The sequence below is a fragment of the Ambystoma mexicanum genome, chromosome 13, assembly GCF_040938575.1.
Source record: "Ambystoma mexicanum isolate Mex_15411 chromosome 13, UKY_AmexF1_1, whole genome shotgun sequence".
In the NCBI taxonomy this organism is placed as follows: Eukaryota; Metazoa; Chordata; class Amphibia; order Caudata; family Ambystomatidae; genus Ambystoma; species Ambystoma mexicanum.
Window position 1 is genome coordinate 662,200,497 of NC_090938.1, and position 16,429 is coordinate 662,216,925.

Here is a 16,429-nt window from a genome sequence, read left to right on the forward strand (position 1 = left end):
GATAGTCTAGTACTCCTCCCCATTCTTTTGTGAAGGAGTCTTCTGTTCCTTGAAGATTGTGTGATCTTTTCCATGGTCATTTGCGACCAGACCTTTTGTAACCATGTAAATAGCATTGGTGGGTCTTGTTTCTTCTAGCCCTGTGCAATTGTGGCCCAGGCCACAATGACCAGGCCCATGAGACTTCTCCATTGCGCTTTGGTGAATGTTTTGGCTTGTTGCCCTTTCAGACCGCAGAGCCAGACCTTCGCTTCGAATTGGTCCGCCTCTGGAAATATCTTTTTCATTTCGGATATCACTTCAGACCAGAAGCCTTTGATCTTTGGGCAGTCCCACCAGATGTGTCTCCATATGCCAGCGTCTGTACAGCCTCTCCAGCAATGGTTTGACGTGTGCGGGTACATGCTGTTTAGCCTCTCTGGGGTATAGTGCCATTGTGTAACTATTTTGATCCACATTTCTCTGGTCTGGGCTGCTCGTGTTAGTTTGGGGATGTCGGCCCATAGCGTCTGCCACTGTTGGGTCGTGATATCTTCTCCCAGTGTTTTTTCCCATTTTTTCATGTATGCCCACTTTAGGTCCTCTTCCTGTGTATTTATGAAAATGTAGAGAGTGGAGATAGCTTTCGGTCTCCTGAGTTGCTAACAAGACATTTTTTCGAAGGCGGTCAGTTCCCTGGTCGCCGCCTGTGTTATCTCGGGCGTTGTCAGCCAATGTCTGAGCTGTTCATATTTGTATCTATCCGCGTTTGTGAGGTTTCAAAATGACTTGCAGTCAGCGAAAGATCTCACTTCCTTATCCATGAACATTTCCCCAATTTTCCTGCATCCAGCTTCCTCCCAGTTCTCGTAGGCGCCGTGCTCTAGCCCTGGTGGAAATTGCAGATTCCTGCATATTGGAGTGAACGGGGCCCTTGCCGTGGTAATGTTCCCTTTCCGTGTCTGCTCGTCCCAGGCATTCAATGTGGCCTTCATGATCTCGCTAATGCACAGGTTTGGATGTCTGTGCTGCTTTAGTTTCCATAAGAGATCTTCTAGCGGAGTTCTTGCGATCGCCCTGTCCTGGGTCACCCAGATAGTTTGCTGATTGTCCCCCAGCCATTCTTTCAGGATCCATAATTGCGCCGCATGGTAGTAATTCCTAAAGTGCGGGAGCGCTAGGCCCCCCTCCCTGTTGTGAGAAGTGAGAACTGTACTGGCTACTCTTGGGGGTTTCCCCGTTTCCTATGAATGAGGAGACTGTGTTTGGCAACGTTTTAAAGAATGACTTGGGGATTGTTATCGGGAGGGCTTGAAAGTAATACAGCAATTTAAGGAGAGTGTTCATTTTTACCGATTGGATTCTTCCCCACCAGGAGATATTAAGGGGACACCACCGCCTAAGCTCTTTTTTTACTCTGGACAGGAGTGGGGGGGTAATTCTTTTTATATAAGGCATCTACCTTATGTGTGAGAGTTATGCCCAAGTATTTAATACCTTCCACCGCCATTTTTAAGCCCCATAGTCCTGCAACCCTGTTCAGTATATCTCTGCTCCCGGCTAAGTGTAAGATTTCCGATTTCTTCTTGTTTATTTTTAGACCCGATATATTCCCAAATGACTCAAGCAGTTGAATGGCCCCGGGGATAGAGTGTCTTGGGTCTTCGAGTGCTAATAACATGTCATCCGCATAGGCGATTACCTTATGTTGTCTACCCACCATCTCAATCCCCCTAATTTGGTTCGTTTCCCTCATTTTAATTAATATTGGTTCTAGGAATAATGCGTAAAGGAGCAGGGAGAGGGGGCACCATTGTTTCGTTGCCCTAGAGATCTTCTCCCTCTCCGTGACTTTCCCGTTTACCGCTATCCTTACCGAGGGGGAGGAGTAATTGGCCTTGATCATGTTAATATATTGGTTCCCAAATCCCATGTGTGCCAGGATTTTAAAGAGCATGGACCATTCTACCCGGTCGAAAGCCTTTTCGGCATCCAGTGATAGTAACACTGCTGGGGTGTGGGACATGTTTATTTTTTCTATAAGGTGTATTAGCTTTCTCGTGTTGTCATGTGTCTGCCTCCCTGGAATGAATCCTGACTGATCCGGGTTAATTAGGGAGAGTAGCAGTGGGGAAAGCCTGGTTGCGAGGATTTTCGTATAGATTTTTGAGTCTAAGTTTATCAGGGCAATAAGTCTGTACGAGCCCGGGAGGGAGGGGTCTTTCCCTTGTTTGTGAAATACCAGAACTTTAGCCTCATTCATGGATGGGGTAACATTCCCACTGTCTCTAAAGGAGTTTAGCAGTCTAGTAAGGATGGGTGTTAGGAGGTCTTCATATTTTTTATAAAATGAGGCTGTGAAGCCGTCCGGGCCTGGTGCTTTGTTGAGTGGGAGATCCTTTAAAGCCTTCTTCACTTCACTTTCCGTTATCTGGGCATCTAGTTCTGTTCTGGCTTCTTCTGATATTTTTGGGATGGGGATCGATTCCAGAAATCTATCTTGGTCTGCTTCATCGGGGTGCTCTTTTGCATATAAATTCTGATAAAACGCCCTGAATGAGTCCCCGATATCTTTGGTGCGCGTCAGCGTGTCACTCTGTGCGTTTTTAATGTTCCGGATGGTCATTGATTTTTGTTTCGAGGAGAGTAATCTAGCTAGATATCGATCGGCCTTGTTGGCTTTGATGTAGTATCTTTGTTGGAGGTATAGGAGGGATCTCTGTGCCTTTTTGTTACGGAGGAGTTCGAGTTGCCCTTCTGTGTGTTTCAAGGTCCTCTTTAAGTCTCTGGTGGGCTTTGCCACTAGTTCTTCACGGATATCCGAGAGTTTCTTTTCCAGTTCACTTTCCCATTGTTGTCTTTGTCCATCATAGCTTTCAGGGCGATCATGTGACCCCTAATTACTGCCTTGAACGCCTCCCATACTGTGCCCAGGGAGACCTCTCCTGTGTCATTGTGTTCGAAGAATTCAGCGATCTTGTCTCTTATAGATTCTCCCATCACTGGGTCTGATAGTACATCCTGCGGGAGCGTCCATCTCCATAAGCCCCTCTCTTTCCTTGGGCTCGACAGTTCCATCCAGAGAGGTCCATGGTCTGACAGAGAAATGGGGCCTAGCTCCACGTCTTGAATTTTACCCAGTATCCCCAATGAAACCCAGAAGTAGTTAATTCTCGACATCGTATTGTGTACGTGCGAGTAATAAGTGTATCCCTTGGTTTGACCTTTATGTTCCCTCCATGCATCACATAATGCCATACATTCCATCTGTCGTTTAAGGCGCTCTGACGGGGCGCCCTGGTGGTGGGGTCCCCCCGTGCTCCGGTCTATCTGTGGGTGCCAGGCCATATTAAAGTCTCCCCCTATGATTATCTCACCTTTCGCGTACCCCTCCAGCCTCCCCATTGTGTCTCTCAAGAAGCTATCTTGGCCCGTGTTTGGGGCATAAATAGATGCCAACGTTGTGTAATTTAATATTGGCGAAAGCGTATCTTCCTTCCTTGTCGGATTGTTTGTCTACCAAAATTGCTTCCAATCCCCCATTCACTGCTATCATCACCCCTGTCCGTTTCTGTGCTGCATTGGATTGTGCAATTATATCGTAGCCTCTAAGGCGTATTTTCCCCCTATCCTTGGCTTTAATGTGGGTCTCCTGGAACAGTAGCACTTCAGCCTTTTCCTTCCGTAACATGTTCTCCACTTTTTTCCTTTTCACAGGGGAGTTCAGGCCCCTAACATTCAAGGTTACGATTCTTATCTTCCCCATTTCAGCTAGCCTTTCTGGGTGCTCCTTTTGCCTGAGCAGTATATTCCCCTCTCTCTTCCGGGAAGTCCCCCCCCCAACTTGCCAAACTGTCCCCCAACCATTAACCTTCTTCCAACTTTGCTCCCGAGGAGGGCCCGGGTACATAAGGTAGCTCTGGTGTTCCGCCTATCGCTCCCTGCCCTCTGAAGACTCGAACTAACTTTGCGGGGAGTCCTAAACCCTGCGTCATCCACTGGCCTTGATGTGAGTCGTTCCTAATCCTCACCGGGCCAATAAAATCCGTTAAGTACAAATCCCTTCATTGGGTACTGTTCCGCAAACAATGTTCATCCACAGGACCCTGGACCCTTTAAGCTTGCAGAGTCGAGTCCTCTATTCTGTTGTATTTGACATATCGTTTCCCCTTCCATACCGTTTCCTTTTCTGGCGGACCCTTTCCCACCCCCTTGGTCTGCTTTGCTGTTTCCCCTTCATCTTTTCATTTCTGGTCGATGCCTCCCCTGTCTGGATGTCCATGATGCTTAGCCCCTCTTCCCTGGTGGTCACCCTCCTTTGCCATCCTTCCCAGTCGAACAGTAGCCCAAAAGGGAATGTCCATTTGTATTTTAACTTTCTCGCGACCAGTTCCCTTATGAGTGGGGCCATTTCTCTTCTCTTTAGGAGTGTTACAGCTGACAGGTCTTGAAATAGCTGAATATCCACCCTGTTCATCCTGATTTGATCTAGCTGCCTCGCTCTCCGTAGTATAAGTTTCTTTTTGCGGGTAGGAGGATAGGGCTGCCAGCACATCTCTGGGTCTCTCCCCTGGTGCCCCTGTGTGTTTAGGGCCCACTCTATGGATGCGGTCAATCCCGATAACCTCTGTGTCTTGTGCTTCTATGATATCCCTAAAGACTTCCTGCACCGCTTTCCTTATGTCCCTGTCCAAGACCAATTCTGCCATGTTTTGTATGCAAATTTTCAATCTGCGGGACCTATTTTCTCCAGCATGGGGTCTGGCATGGATTCACATGCTCATGAATATTCCCTGTCGTCAGGCTGGGAATCCTCGGTAAAGAAAAATCAGTATCAGTTTCGTTTCTGATCTGTCTTTCGTAGTAGTAACCAATCACTGATCTCTGCGTCATACTGACCACAGCCAATGACTGCCATCCCCCTAAGCCCCGCCTCCGGCAGCCATCTTCAGATTTTTACCGCACATTCAAGTGTTGGGATCCTCGTGCTATTGCTCTCGAGCTTTAGTGCGTTTTCGCGCTTTTTCATAGGAAAATTCTCTCTTTTTTCACTCAAAAGAGCCTCAAGCTCCACCGTTTCTTTATCCGATCAACGGGGACCCGTGTCGGATTCTTCTACGCCCCTCAAGGGTGAAGATTTCGTCGAGCCACGCTTTTGGAGGACTCCAGAAGTTTCTCAGGCCCGTTCGTCGTCACAGGAAGCCTACAGTGGACGAGGCAAGTCGGGCGGATCCCGCCGTCGTCGCCAGGGAGGACAAGGCGGCAAAGCCTCGTCGAAGCAGGACTGAACCGGCCGTGGGGTCGGGCCCCCACCGAAGCGTCCCGGTGGGAGGCCGGCTGGCGAACTTCGTCAGCGTGTGGGAGTCCATCTCCACCGACCGTTGGGTGCTGGACACCCTAGCCCAGGGTCACGCGCTCGAGTTTCTAAATAAGTGCCCGCGCATCCCCCCCCCGTGGCCAGGAAGGAACATCATGTCCCTCAACTTCTCTTGGAGGTAAAGGCGATGCTCAAGAAAGGCGCCATCGAGCTTGTCCCAAAGAGGCTTTACTCAAGATACTTCCTCGTGAAGAAGACAGGAGGATGGCGTCCCATCCTGGACCTACGACGACTGAACAAATTCATCAAGGCACAGAAGTTCCGGATGGTCACCCTCCAGCACGTCCTGGGTCAGCTGGAGGAGGGCGATTTCCTGTCGTCGTTGGATTTGGAGGATGCTTACTTCCATATCCCCATCCTAAAGGGACACCGAAAGTTTCTCAGATTCGTGGTCCAAGGGCGTCACTACCAGTTCAGAGCCCTTCCCTTCGGATTGAGGTCGGCACCCAGGGTGTTCACCAAGTGCCTCGCACCGGTGGCGGCGCGGCTGCGCCTGGAGGGGATCCACGTCTAACCCTACCTGGATGACTGGCTCATCCGAGCAAAGACAAGGGCGCTCGCCGCGGAGCACACGGCGAGGACCATCCAACTACTCACGGACCTGGGATTCTCCATAAACTACGCCAAGTCCCACCTGGTGCCCGCGCAAGACGCACTGTTTCTGGGAGCGAAACTCGACAGTGCCGCTTCTGGTCTCTCCGTCGGAGGAAAGGACGAGGGCCATCTTGGGCAAGGTGCAGCAGATGCTGGTTGCGGACGCGGCCAGGGTGAGGTCCATCAAATCCCTCCTCGGAATGATGTCTTCTTGTATTTATCTCATCCGCCTGTGCAGGCTTTGGATGCGCCCATTACAGGAGTTCCTGGATGCTCGCTGGATCCAGACGACGGGCAGCTTCGAGGACAGGATCACACTCGACGAGAGCTTCCGACAAGCGATCCGGTGGTGGGGCACCCGCGCGCATCTAACAGCGGGCATGGACTTCCAGACCCCGGGCCACCAGAAGACAATGACCACGGATGCCTGCCTGGAAGGGTGGGGAGCGCACACCGAAAATCTGCACGCAAGAGGCCTTTGGCTTCCAACGGAGAAGTCCCTCCATACTAACGTCCTGGAGCTCCGTGCAGTGTTTTGGGCCCTCAGGTACTTTCTTCCGTCCCTCAAGGGCAAGGTGGTGAGGATCTTCACCGACAACACCACCACCATGTTCTGCATTAGGAAGCAGGGCGGTACCAGATCCCCAGCCCTGTCCAAGGAGGCGCAGGATCTGTGGCATTGGGCCGTCGCCCAAGGGATGTTTCTGGTGCCGTTTCATCTGGCAGGAATAAGAAACACCATCGCCAACTCGCTCAGCAGAGAGCTGCGCTCGTGCCACGAGTGGGAACTACGACAGGATCTAGTGGACCACCTCCTTCGGCGTTGGGGCACACCCCAGATCGATCTGTTCGCGACGGCGACGAACGCCAAGTGCCGGAGGTTCGCCAGCAGGTTTCCCCAGTCGAGGAGCATGGGCGATGCTTTCTCGTTCCCCTGGGAGGGCCTGTTTCTATACGCTTTCCCTCCATTGCCATTGCTGATCCGGCTCATCAACCAGCTCAAGAGGTCACAGTGCAGGATGATCCTCGTCGCACCTGCGTGGCCGAGGCAGATATGGTTCCCGGACCTTCTGGACTTGTCAGTGTCCCCGTCAATCAAGCTGCCAGTGGACGCGAATCTTCTCTCCAGGGAAGGAGGCGCCATCCTCCATCACGACCCAAAGTCGCTGAACTTGCAGGCCTGGCTCCTGCAGCGTTAAAGTTTGGAGGTTACGACTTACTGGCCGACTGCAGAGAGGTTCTTGCAAAGGCCAGGGCATCCTCAACTCTTAAATGCTACGGACACAAACGGAAGAGGTTCTCTGTCTGGTGCCACGCACAGAAGATTAACCCTCTACGGATTACGGCTCCTCAAGTACTGCCGTACCTACTGACGCTGGCCAAGGCTGGACTGGCGCACGCTTCCATCAAGATTCATCTTGCTGCGATCTCCCGATACACCAGAACCACGGGACGGACGTCTTTGTGGTCTCATCGTCTGGTGAAAGAATTCATGAAGGGACTGTTCAGATCGTTCCCGCCGGTGAAGGCTCCGGCCCCGGCGTGGGAGCTCAACGTGGTGCTGACCAAGCTCATGGGACCTCCGTTCGAGCCTCTGCACTCAGCTCCATTGAAGTTCTTGTCGTGGAAAACAGCGTTTCTTGTGGTTATCACCTCCGCACGACGGGTGGGAGAGATCCAGGCCCTTTCCTGCAAGCCCCCGTACTTGACTTTTCACGACACGAGGGTAGTGCTCAGGACGCACCCCTCCTTCATGCCCAAGGTGCTGTCGGACTTCCACCTCAACAAACCCTTGGTGTTGCCTGTTTTCTTCCCGTCGCCTTCGTCGCCGGCTGAAAGGACTTTGCACTCGCTGGATGTGGCTAGAGCGCTGAAGTTCTACATGGACCGCACAAAGAGTTTTCGGAAGACGTCACAACTTTTTTGAACTTTGGACCTGTCAATCAGGGGAAGGCTCTCTCGAAGGCTTCCATTTCCAGATGGCTCTCCGGCTGTATCATGTACTGTCATCGGTTGGCAAACAGACCGCTGCCCGGCCGTCCGAGAGCCCATTCCACCAGAGCGATCGCAGCTACCACGGCGTTCCTGTCTGGTGTGCCCCTGCTGGACATCTGCAGGGCTGCTACGTGGAGGTCGACGCACACCTTCACGAAATTCTACTGCGTGGACCGGGATTCCAGGGAGGAGTCCAGGGTCGGCCAAGCAGTGCTGCGCAACCTGTTCATATAAGGTGAGCCTGGTGAGAAGGTAAGAGATGCTTAATGTTGAGTTGTTGTATTGCTTGATATTGAGCCTTTTGCCACCTCCCGTGGTTGTGCATGTGTGTACTGCTATGTATTCTTTTATTCATGAGCATGTGAATCCATGCCAGACCCCATGCTGGAGAAGGAACAAGTTACTTACCTGTAACTGTTGTTCTCCAGCATGGGTCTGGCATGGATTCACATGCGAACCCTCCCGCCTACCCCTCTGCGGCTCTTCACTTGGTCATACTGCCACTTCACGTGCTACCAAATCTGAAGATGGCTGCCGGAGGCGGGGCTTAGGGAGATGGCAGTCATTGGCTGTGGTCAGTATGACGCAGAGATCAGTGATTGGTTACTACTACGAAAGACAGATCAGAAGCGAAACTGATACTGATTTTTCTTTACCGAGGATTCCCAGCCTGACGACGGGGAATATTAATGAGCATGTGAATCCATGCCAGACGCATGCTGGAGAACAATAGTTACAGGTAAATAACTTGTTCCTTCTAGGTCTTCACACTGCATTTCCAGATTATGGGTCAGGCGAACTAAGTGTTCTTGTGTTCCGCTGTTTTGTAGAGCCTCCTCCTCTGCATTTTGCACTATTTTTTCTAAGGTGTCTGTCCTTTCTTCCAGGTTGGCAATGTCGTGTTTAACGTCTTGGATTGCCTGCTGAATGTCGTGCTTGATTGCGGCAAATTGGTCCTGAACTGTCGACATGAGCTTATCTTGTAGCTCTACAAACCAGGCGTGCATATCATCCTTTGTTGGGGGGAGGTTGGTCGAGGTGGTGTGACCTGTGTTCGACGTCGGCATGGTTGAGTCTTCCTGCGATCTACCTCTGGTCGTTACTGGGGTCTCCGCTGCCCACATCTGTATAATGCCGGAGTCCTGTTTGGAGGACTCCGGGTTCTGTTGGGCGCCCCCCTTCCCTTTCGCTTTAGACATAACCCCTATGTAGATCCACAGTCGCTGATCAAACCTGAGTCTTCCACTCTCTGTTGCGTGGCTACGCAGCGCTCACTTGAGTTGTGCCCCTAGTAGTGTCCTGCTACGCACAAGTTCTTAGAACTGATTCATTGGGAGACCACAAGTCCCGGTCACTCCAGTAAGTCTTCCACCTAATATATGGCCGCTGGTAATGTTGCTTTCTGTTGGTGGTAGTGGGGGGGGTTCCAAAAGGGGGCTTATCCCTCCCCTCCGTGTCTCTCTGTCCTCAGGCTGACCACCGGATTATGTGCTGTGTGTAGGAGGGGATAGGGTCTTCCCTCGTTATGACTGGTGTTGCCAGGCCCTCCTTAAATTCCTGCTTCCAGCTATAGCCGTGCGAGGGTTTGTGGGTGTCCCCTCCCAGCGCTAGGCTCCCCGGGTCCGTTTGCCGCTCCGCTGGGGCCGTGGGGGAGGACTTGGCGGGAGGGGGCGGGGGGCCTCATCTTTCAGTCCACCTGGCCGGGGACTGCCGCTGGTGCCCCACGCCTCGGAGCTTCGGTGTATGTTCGGTGCGTCTCCGGCCTCTCCCCCACTCACTCCACGAAATCTGCAGGAGTCGGGTGGCGCCGACCCCGTCCCTGGGGGCCTCCGACTCAATGTTCGCCCCGACGGGCACTGTAGTGCTGGGACTCCTGGCTCGATTCCCCCGTCCCGACCGGTCTGATCTGTCTGCCGGGGGCCGGATGATCAGCGTCGCCCTTCTCCGCGCCCACGAAGCGTCGCAGCCCCAATTACTGGGCCGTGTAGGACGACTCTGAGTTGCGGTGGGGGAGGGGCACTCCTCTCTGCGGCGTCGCTGGAGGTCGAGCCACGGGGAAATTCACCCCCCGTGCACGTCCGGTGTCGCTGGGCGATGAACGGTGCAGGGTGTTAGAACGGCCACCCTCCAGTTCGTTGCTTTATGTGGTGCAGCTGAGTGGCCCGGCGGGAGCGAGACTCACTCACGTCTCCCTGCTCCGGCGGCCATCTTGGAATCGTTCCCGTTTCTTTTGTTTGCATTTCCAGCAGATATCGTTGTCAAGCAAGTTGCATTTCCAGCAGATATCGTTGTCAAGCAAGTTCCTCAACAATATCTGCTGGCGCATCATCAGTCAAACATTCCATTCCGACCCTTGAATCTCCTCCGAGAAATCACTGCGGTATAACCCTAGATTGACATCTCTAGGCAAATGCGTAACTGGTATCTGGATGGCATTCTTTATATTGGAAACCCCTTGCAAAACGGGAAAACGATCCCATGTAGCCAACTTTGTCAACAACATGATCTATGGCATTGCACCTAAACAGGACACTTCTAAAATTGCATATTGTAATTCCTAGGAGGCAGCTATTGCACTGGCGATGGTGGATTTAGGTTTAAGGCCGCCTCTGGAAACAGTATGGGCACTCTCTTGGAGAGGTTACTTAACGTGTGCATTCGGATGATTATAGGAACTCCTTAAGTTTGCTTTGCCGCAGGAGTCTTACAGAGATCGGGACCAGGCCTCCCTTGGAAAGATCCACCCAGCAAGTCTTACACTCCTAGTGGAAGACCCTGGCCTGTGTCAGAGGGCTCCCCATCACCACCTGTGATCCCCACACTCATTCACTGCTCCCTCTGAGGACGTGTTAACACCCTCTCTAGAATGGAAATAGATCTTGTCTATCTGGGACTCTTGATAGTTTGTCTTTCTGGAGTTCCCACCACTGTTTCCTTGCAGTGGGTTCTAATTCCTTATGGAAATACCTTCTTTTACCTCCTGATGCAAGTGTCTTGTCATATCGATGCTTGGGGTATTTTCTCAAGTGTTTACAAACAACATATTTTTTGGTCTGATTGTCCTAAATTGTTGGGAGCACAGAGTGGTTATTTTAGGGGTGCCTGAGATATTTCATGTGCATTTACTGGAGTTGCCTTGCCTCGTGACGTTAAATGTATTTTCGCAGTCTTGTGCAATATATTTGCACCTAGCAAATTCTCTAAATATGGAGACTTAAGGAGACAAAAGTAAGGACTTTCAGAGCCATAGGCCTGCCAGCACGTGTTGCTCTATTCTGGCAGGTCACATTCGTTTTAGGGATGCATTGTCAATAAGAGGGTTCTTCATTTTAGAGTGAACTAGTCGGTGCCTAAGGGGGGGAAATACATGCAGCCTTCTTTCAGCTACCACCAAACAGCACTGATGGCGAATCTTCACTCTGAGAACAACATACTTACGGGGAAGTAGAGGAGCAAGGACCCAAACAGGATGGTTTCCAGAAGTATCACTCCCGAGGCTCGTATCCTCTGCAGAGAAGAAACAGAAGAGGGACTTTGTAAACAGTAGTCAGAGATCAGGCGCAGGCGCATGATATGATGCCAGTATAACATGCACGTTACAAGCATAATCATGAATTATAAGTAAGATCAAGTAAAATCGCACATGGTGCAATGTGATGTAAAAGCATGACTGTTTGGAGTAGCACAGTGGGACGTACAAACATCAACTGGTAAAACAGCATTAAAGTATGATTTAGGGAATAAAGTAGACCATTGGGCAATGTGAGTTACACATGCAGCAGCATGAAACAGCAGGGACTGTGATCCACAGAGCACAATATGCTTAATACAAGTGGTAATGTTGAACAGCACACACACATATGTTGCACACGCTGCAGTGAAAAATAGCACACAGTGAGATGTACAAACCACACAGTATACATCTGCATACAATAGATGTGAACAAAGTAGCACAGTGTGATTTACAAACATGACAATTAAAAACCACACAGAAAGTGATGTGAAAAATAATTGTTAAAAAGTGACTGCTGTGATATATGAACATGACAAAATTAAACAGGGTGGGATGTGATTTAGAAAGAAAATAACAAACAGCACAACGTGAATAAAAAAATTATAGGAAGTGAAATAACATAAAGCGATTCACGAAGATGATAATGGAAAACCTCACATCATTTGGTGATACACACACAGCAATTAGATGCATCAGATTTAATGTAGAAACATGAACATGTAAAACAGCCAGCAAAGTGATTTACCCAAAATTGTAAATCAATGCACAATGTAAATTACAAACACAACTATATAAATGGGACACAGCGTACTTTACAAATATAGCCAAATAAAATATCATGCATGGTGATGCACACAGAGTGGAGAAAATGATTTATAAACATGCCAGTGTCAAACAGCCCACAATGGACTTGCCCGCTCTGCAATAAAAAGCAGCACACAGTGTGATTGTACAAAACAGTGTAAAACAACACACAGCGGACGTGTACATAAACACTGCAATATAAAAGTGTTTTACAAACACAGCAATTTAAATAGTGCAACATTTACTTTACAAATATAAGAATTTAAAACAGCACATGCTGAGATTTACAAACAATATAAAAAAGCACTTTGTTTGAATTTCAACACAGAAATGTAAGATAGAACACACATGTGCGTTGCAAACAGAACCATGCAAAATAGCCCGTAATGTGACTTGCAGCAGAAATCTATTATAATGACACACAAAAATGCCAAGGCAAACCAGCTCACACTGAATTTATAAACATAACAATTTAAAACACAACATATTAAATGGCACATACTGAGATTCATACACATGGCCATGTAAAACAGCACAAATGACAATTTGAAATGCAACACAATGTGCAAACACGAACATGTGAAACAGCACAGTGTCATTTTGTACAACCCAAAAAAAATGTGAAATGAAAACATAGCAATTTAAAGTGGCACATAGTTTTACTTACAAATGCAGCAACGTAAAACACCATCCGAAATGAGGCACACATAGCAGGCAAGTGAATTATAAACGAACAATGTAAATAGTATAAGAAATGATGTACACACTGTGACCAAGTCTCCTGCACCGTGCTGGGAATGAACAGACAGTGACTCGGGGGCTGGATGCCACCTCGGGCATGGAGAGAGTCTCCTGGTCACTTAGTCTTGGGTGTTCGCCACAAAGCACTGACCCCGATCTGCTGCTGAACACCTCCCTTTGACCCATCAGGGAAAACTCTCCAAGGAAACCTATGCACTGGTCTGGTCCAGACCCCCAATGCACAGTACACACAAGTCAAAGGACTCTCACTCCCAAACAGATGGAACTGAAAAAGAAGCTTGGCATTAACGCCTAGCCTGACCCACATCCCTATGTATGTAAAATACGAGCGCCTCACTTGATAATGAGAGGAGGCAGCGAGAGTAGTCCTATGATTAACACTTCACCCAGTATGTCGGGAGGCCTTTCTCTGTGGGACCCATGGTGAACACAGTGGTCCTGTAGATACATTGTTTTACGTTCTTGACCTTATGAGCATGAACACACTCACCCAGGCAGCGGCGGTTCCACTATAATGGCCCCTGGCCATGAAATCGAATGCCACAGAACTAAAGTGTGCCACTCCCTGGGCACTCCCGGCTAGGCTTGATTCACACGATGCTGGGTGCTTTCCCACTTGGTTTCCACTCAGCGATTCACATACCAGGGGCATGCTGTCCTATGACCCTTGCTGGCAGCGTCAGAAGAAACCAAAAATATAAATCTAAAACCTGAAATGACTGACCAGCTAGATATAGACTTGGGCCAAAGCCCAGAGCTCCCATCAGCTTCAGCTGTGCTCAAGCGAATTAACTAATCCCAACCCTCATTCCATCAAAGTTCACAAGAGCAAAGCCTTAGATTAAGGCCCACCCTGGGGGAGGAAGCAATCCGCTATTAAAATGTCAAACACCATATGCCAATTGTGGGTTGCAGGACCAAGTAACGCAACTTTTGAGGACGATGGAGATGAGGTGTGAGAGCTGCAGAGGAAACAAAAGCCGGAGAGATGAAAGATGCTGAAGAGGCAATAGAGAGCTGAAGGAGTCGGTTACGTCAAGGCCAGAGACTGGAGAGAAGTGAGTGGTGGAAGAAGGAGAGACCCAGATGGGGATAGTTACACCAAGGATGGAGCGTCAAGGGAAGGAGGTGGTAGTTGCCAGAGAGACTAAGGAGGATGTGGTTATATCAAAGGTAGAGAGTGTAGAGAAAGAGGTACTATCAGGATGAGCCTGCAAGTAGGTTCTTATACCATGGGCAGAGGCAGAAGAGAGGAGATGGTGGTAACAGTAGAGATTTAAAGGTACCCAATAACATCACATGGGGGGGACATCGACGGATATTATATGTTATTTATGACACGCTTCATATCCAGAGGTTTCTAAGCGCGGACCAGGGGATCGAACCTGTGGTGCTCCATGTCATCTTGCCTCCAAGGCGAGCAAGATGCCCCTGAGCTATCCTCCCGAGGAGGTGGTGGTGGTTGTAGGGGCAAAACAGGTGGAAGTGATATAACCAAGAGGGGAGACACCAGATAAGGAGGACGTAACATCAGGAGCTGGGAGGGGGACAAAGACAGTGATAGCAGTAAGACCAGCTGAGTCAGAGGTGGTAACATCGGAGGAAAGAAAGGACAACCTCACAACCCAGACATATAATATGGGGAGAAGAGATAAGGAGGAGGTGCTTAACAGCCACAGTATAATATCTTTGCCACAGTTGCGGAGTGATACAAATCCAACCACTACAGTGCCAGCTTAAACCCTGTGGAGGTCCCTAGGCAGCCGAAATTTCAGGGGGGCCCTCACAAATGATCTCCAAATAGGTTTTAAATTTTCTGCACTGCTTTGGTACCTCTTCTTTTGGGGTGCCGACATTATATGTCTACAAAAGAGCAACGATAAACGATATTCACGGTGTGTGGGTACATTAACACAGTATTTTCCTTATAGTCTTTAATGTAAGGATTTCTTTGAGTTGATCCTTTTTTTCTATCCTTTGGAAACAATTTAAGAAAGCTTGATTGTAACTTTCTTTCAAGATCAAATCAATATTATTTTGATCCATTGTCGCAGGCCCCTAAAAGGAGTGGGGCCCATAGGCTGGTGCCTACTTTGCCTATTTGGTAAACCGGCACTGGTCCAGTCACCCCAGCTGGAAAGAGCGGCACAGAGGGGGTAGAAGGAAAGCAAGAAAGACCAAGAGCTGAAAGAGAAAATATCAAACACCAGCAACTGGGTAGCAAGCATAGGAAAGGTCCAGAACGCCAGGGCAGCCCTAGGCAGGCTCAGACAGTGGGTGGAAGAACGAGGCAGGGACAGGAAGGCTATGTGCAGCTTAGAGAGGTGGGAGGGGAGAAGACTAGGGGACTCCCAGTCCAGCAGCCCTTCTCTAGTTATCTCTGCCCACCAGAAGCGAGGAATTGTTTACTTGCACAACTTGGTGCCAGAGCCAGTGATGGAGTATGAGGCCCCCTAAAGCCTGCAACTGTAGAAGGGAAAAGAAGATAGTTTGGGAGGCCAGCAAGCCAACGCCAGCAGAAGCAGGTGAGGCAACATCAAGGAGCCTGCACAAACTGGCATGCTGGCTCCAAGAGGTCGGTTTGCCTAACTACCTGTTTGCCCGAGTATTATTATGAGGTCATTATTATATTATTTTGGAAGATCCCATCACTTCAGTTCAATTGGCTCTAATTTTATAGAATCATCTAATTTTATATAATCAATAATAAAGCGAATGCTGACTTGGGAGTACATGGTCCTGGCGACTTTTTGATCCCAGGTGCCATACGTGAAAGCACACGCACACACACATAGCAACAGAATACAGCACACAATATGATTTAAAACACATCAATGTGAAAGAGCACACCATGCTGCCATTTACAAAGAGGATTATATGAAACAGCTCAAATACTGATTTATAGATAAAGCATGCACAACAGCACAGGATATATTGCTTAAACTCATCAATGTAGAACAGCACATCATTTGATTTGCATATGTAAAACAGTGCACATTGTGATTTGCCAACAGCATGATGGGTGTGAAACAGCACACACGTTCATTTGCAAATAACAATTTAAAGCAACATGCATTGTGATTTACAAGCACGGTCAAAAAGCACACAGTGCGATTTACAAACACAACAATGGAAAAAACACACAGGATAATTTACAAGCACAGTAGGGTCCGTCAGCAGTCGGTGTTAAATAAAAAAAACAATGTAAAACAGGACAACGTTTTTATAAGCACAAACATGTAACACAGCACGATGAAGTTTCATAAGTTGTGTTAACATGTTTAGGGAATTTGTGACAACGTCAAAGTGATTTATAAACAGGGCACTCCTAAAAAGCACTCCGTATGCTTTATAAACGTAACCCCTGGAAATAGCCTGCGTGTGATTTAGAAACACAATAAAGT

General features: G+C 49.0%; 1 protein-coding gene across 1 annotated transcript in view; it reads right to left on the bottom strand.

Annotated features, from left to right (window-relative positions):
• GPR179 (G protein-coupled receptor 179) overlaps positions 1-16,429 on the bottom strand; it is a 449,627-nt gene that overhangs the window by 66,102 nt on the left and 367,096 nt on the right. Inside the window, exon 5 of the mRNA XM_069634662.1 lies at positions 11,384-11,452. Within this exon, the coding sequence (XP_069490763.1) occupies positions 11,384-11,452 (69 nt within the window). The remainder of the gene's footprint in view (positions 1-11,383; positions 11,453-16,429) is intronic.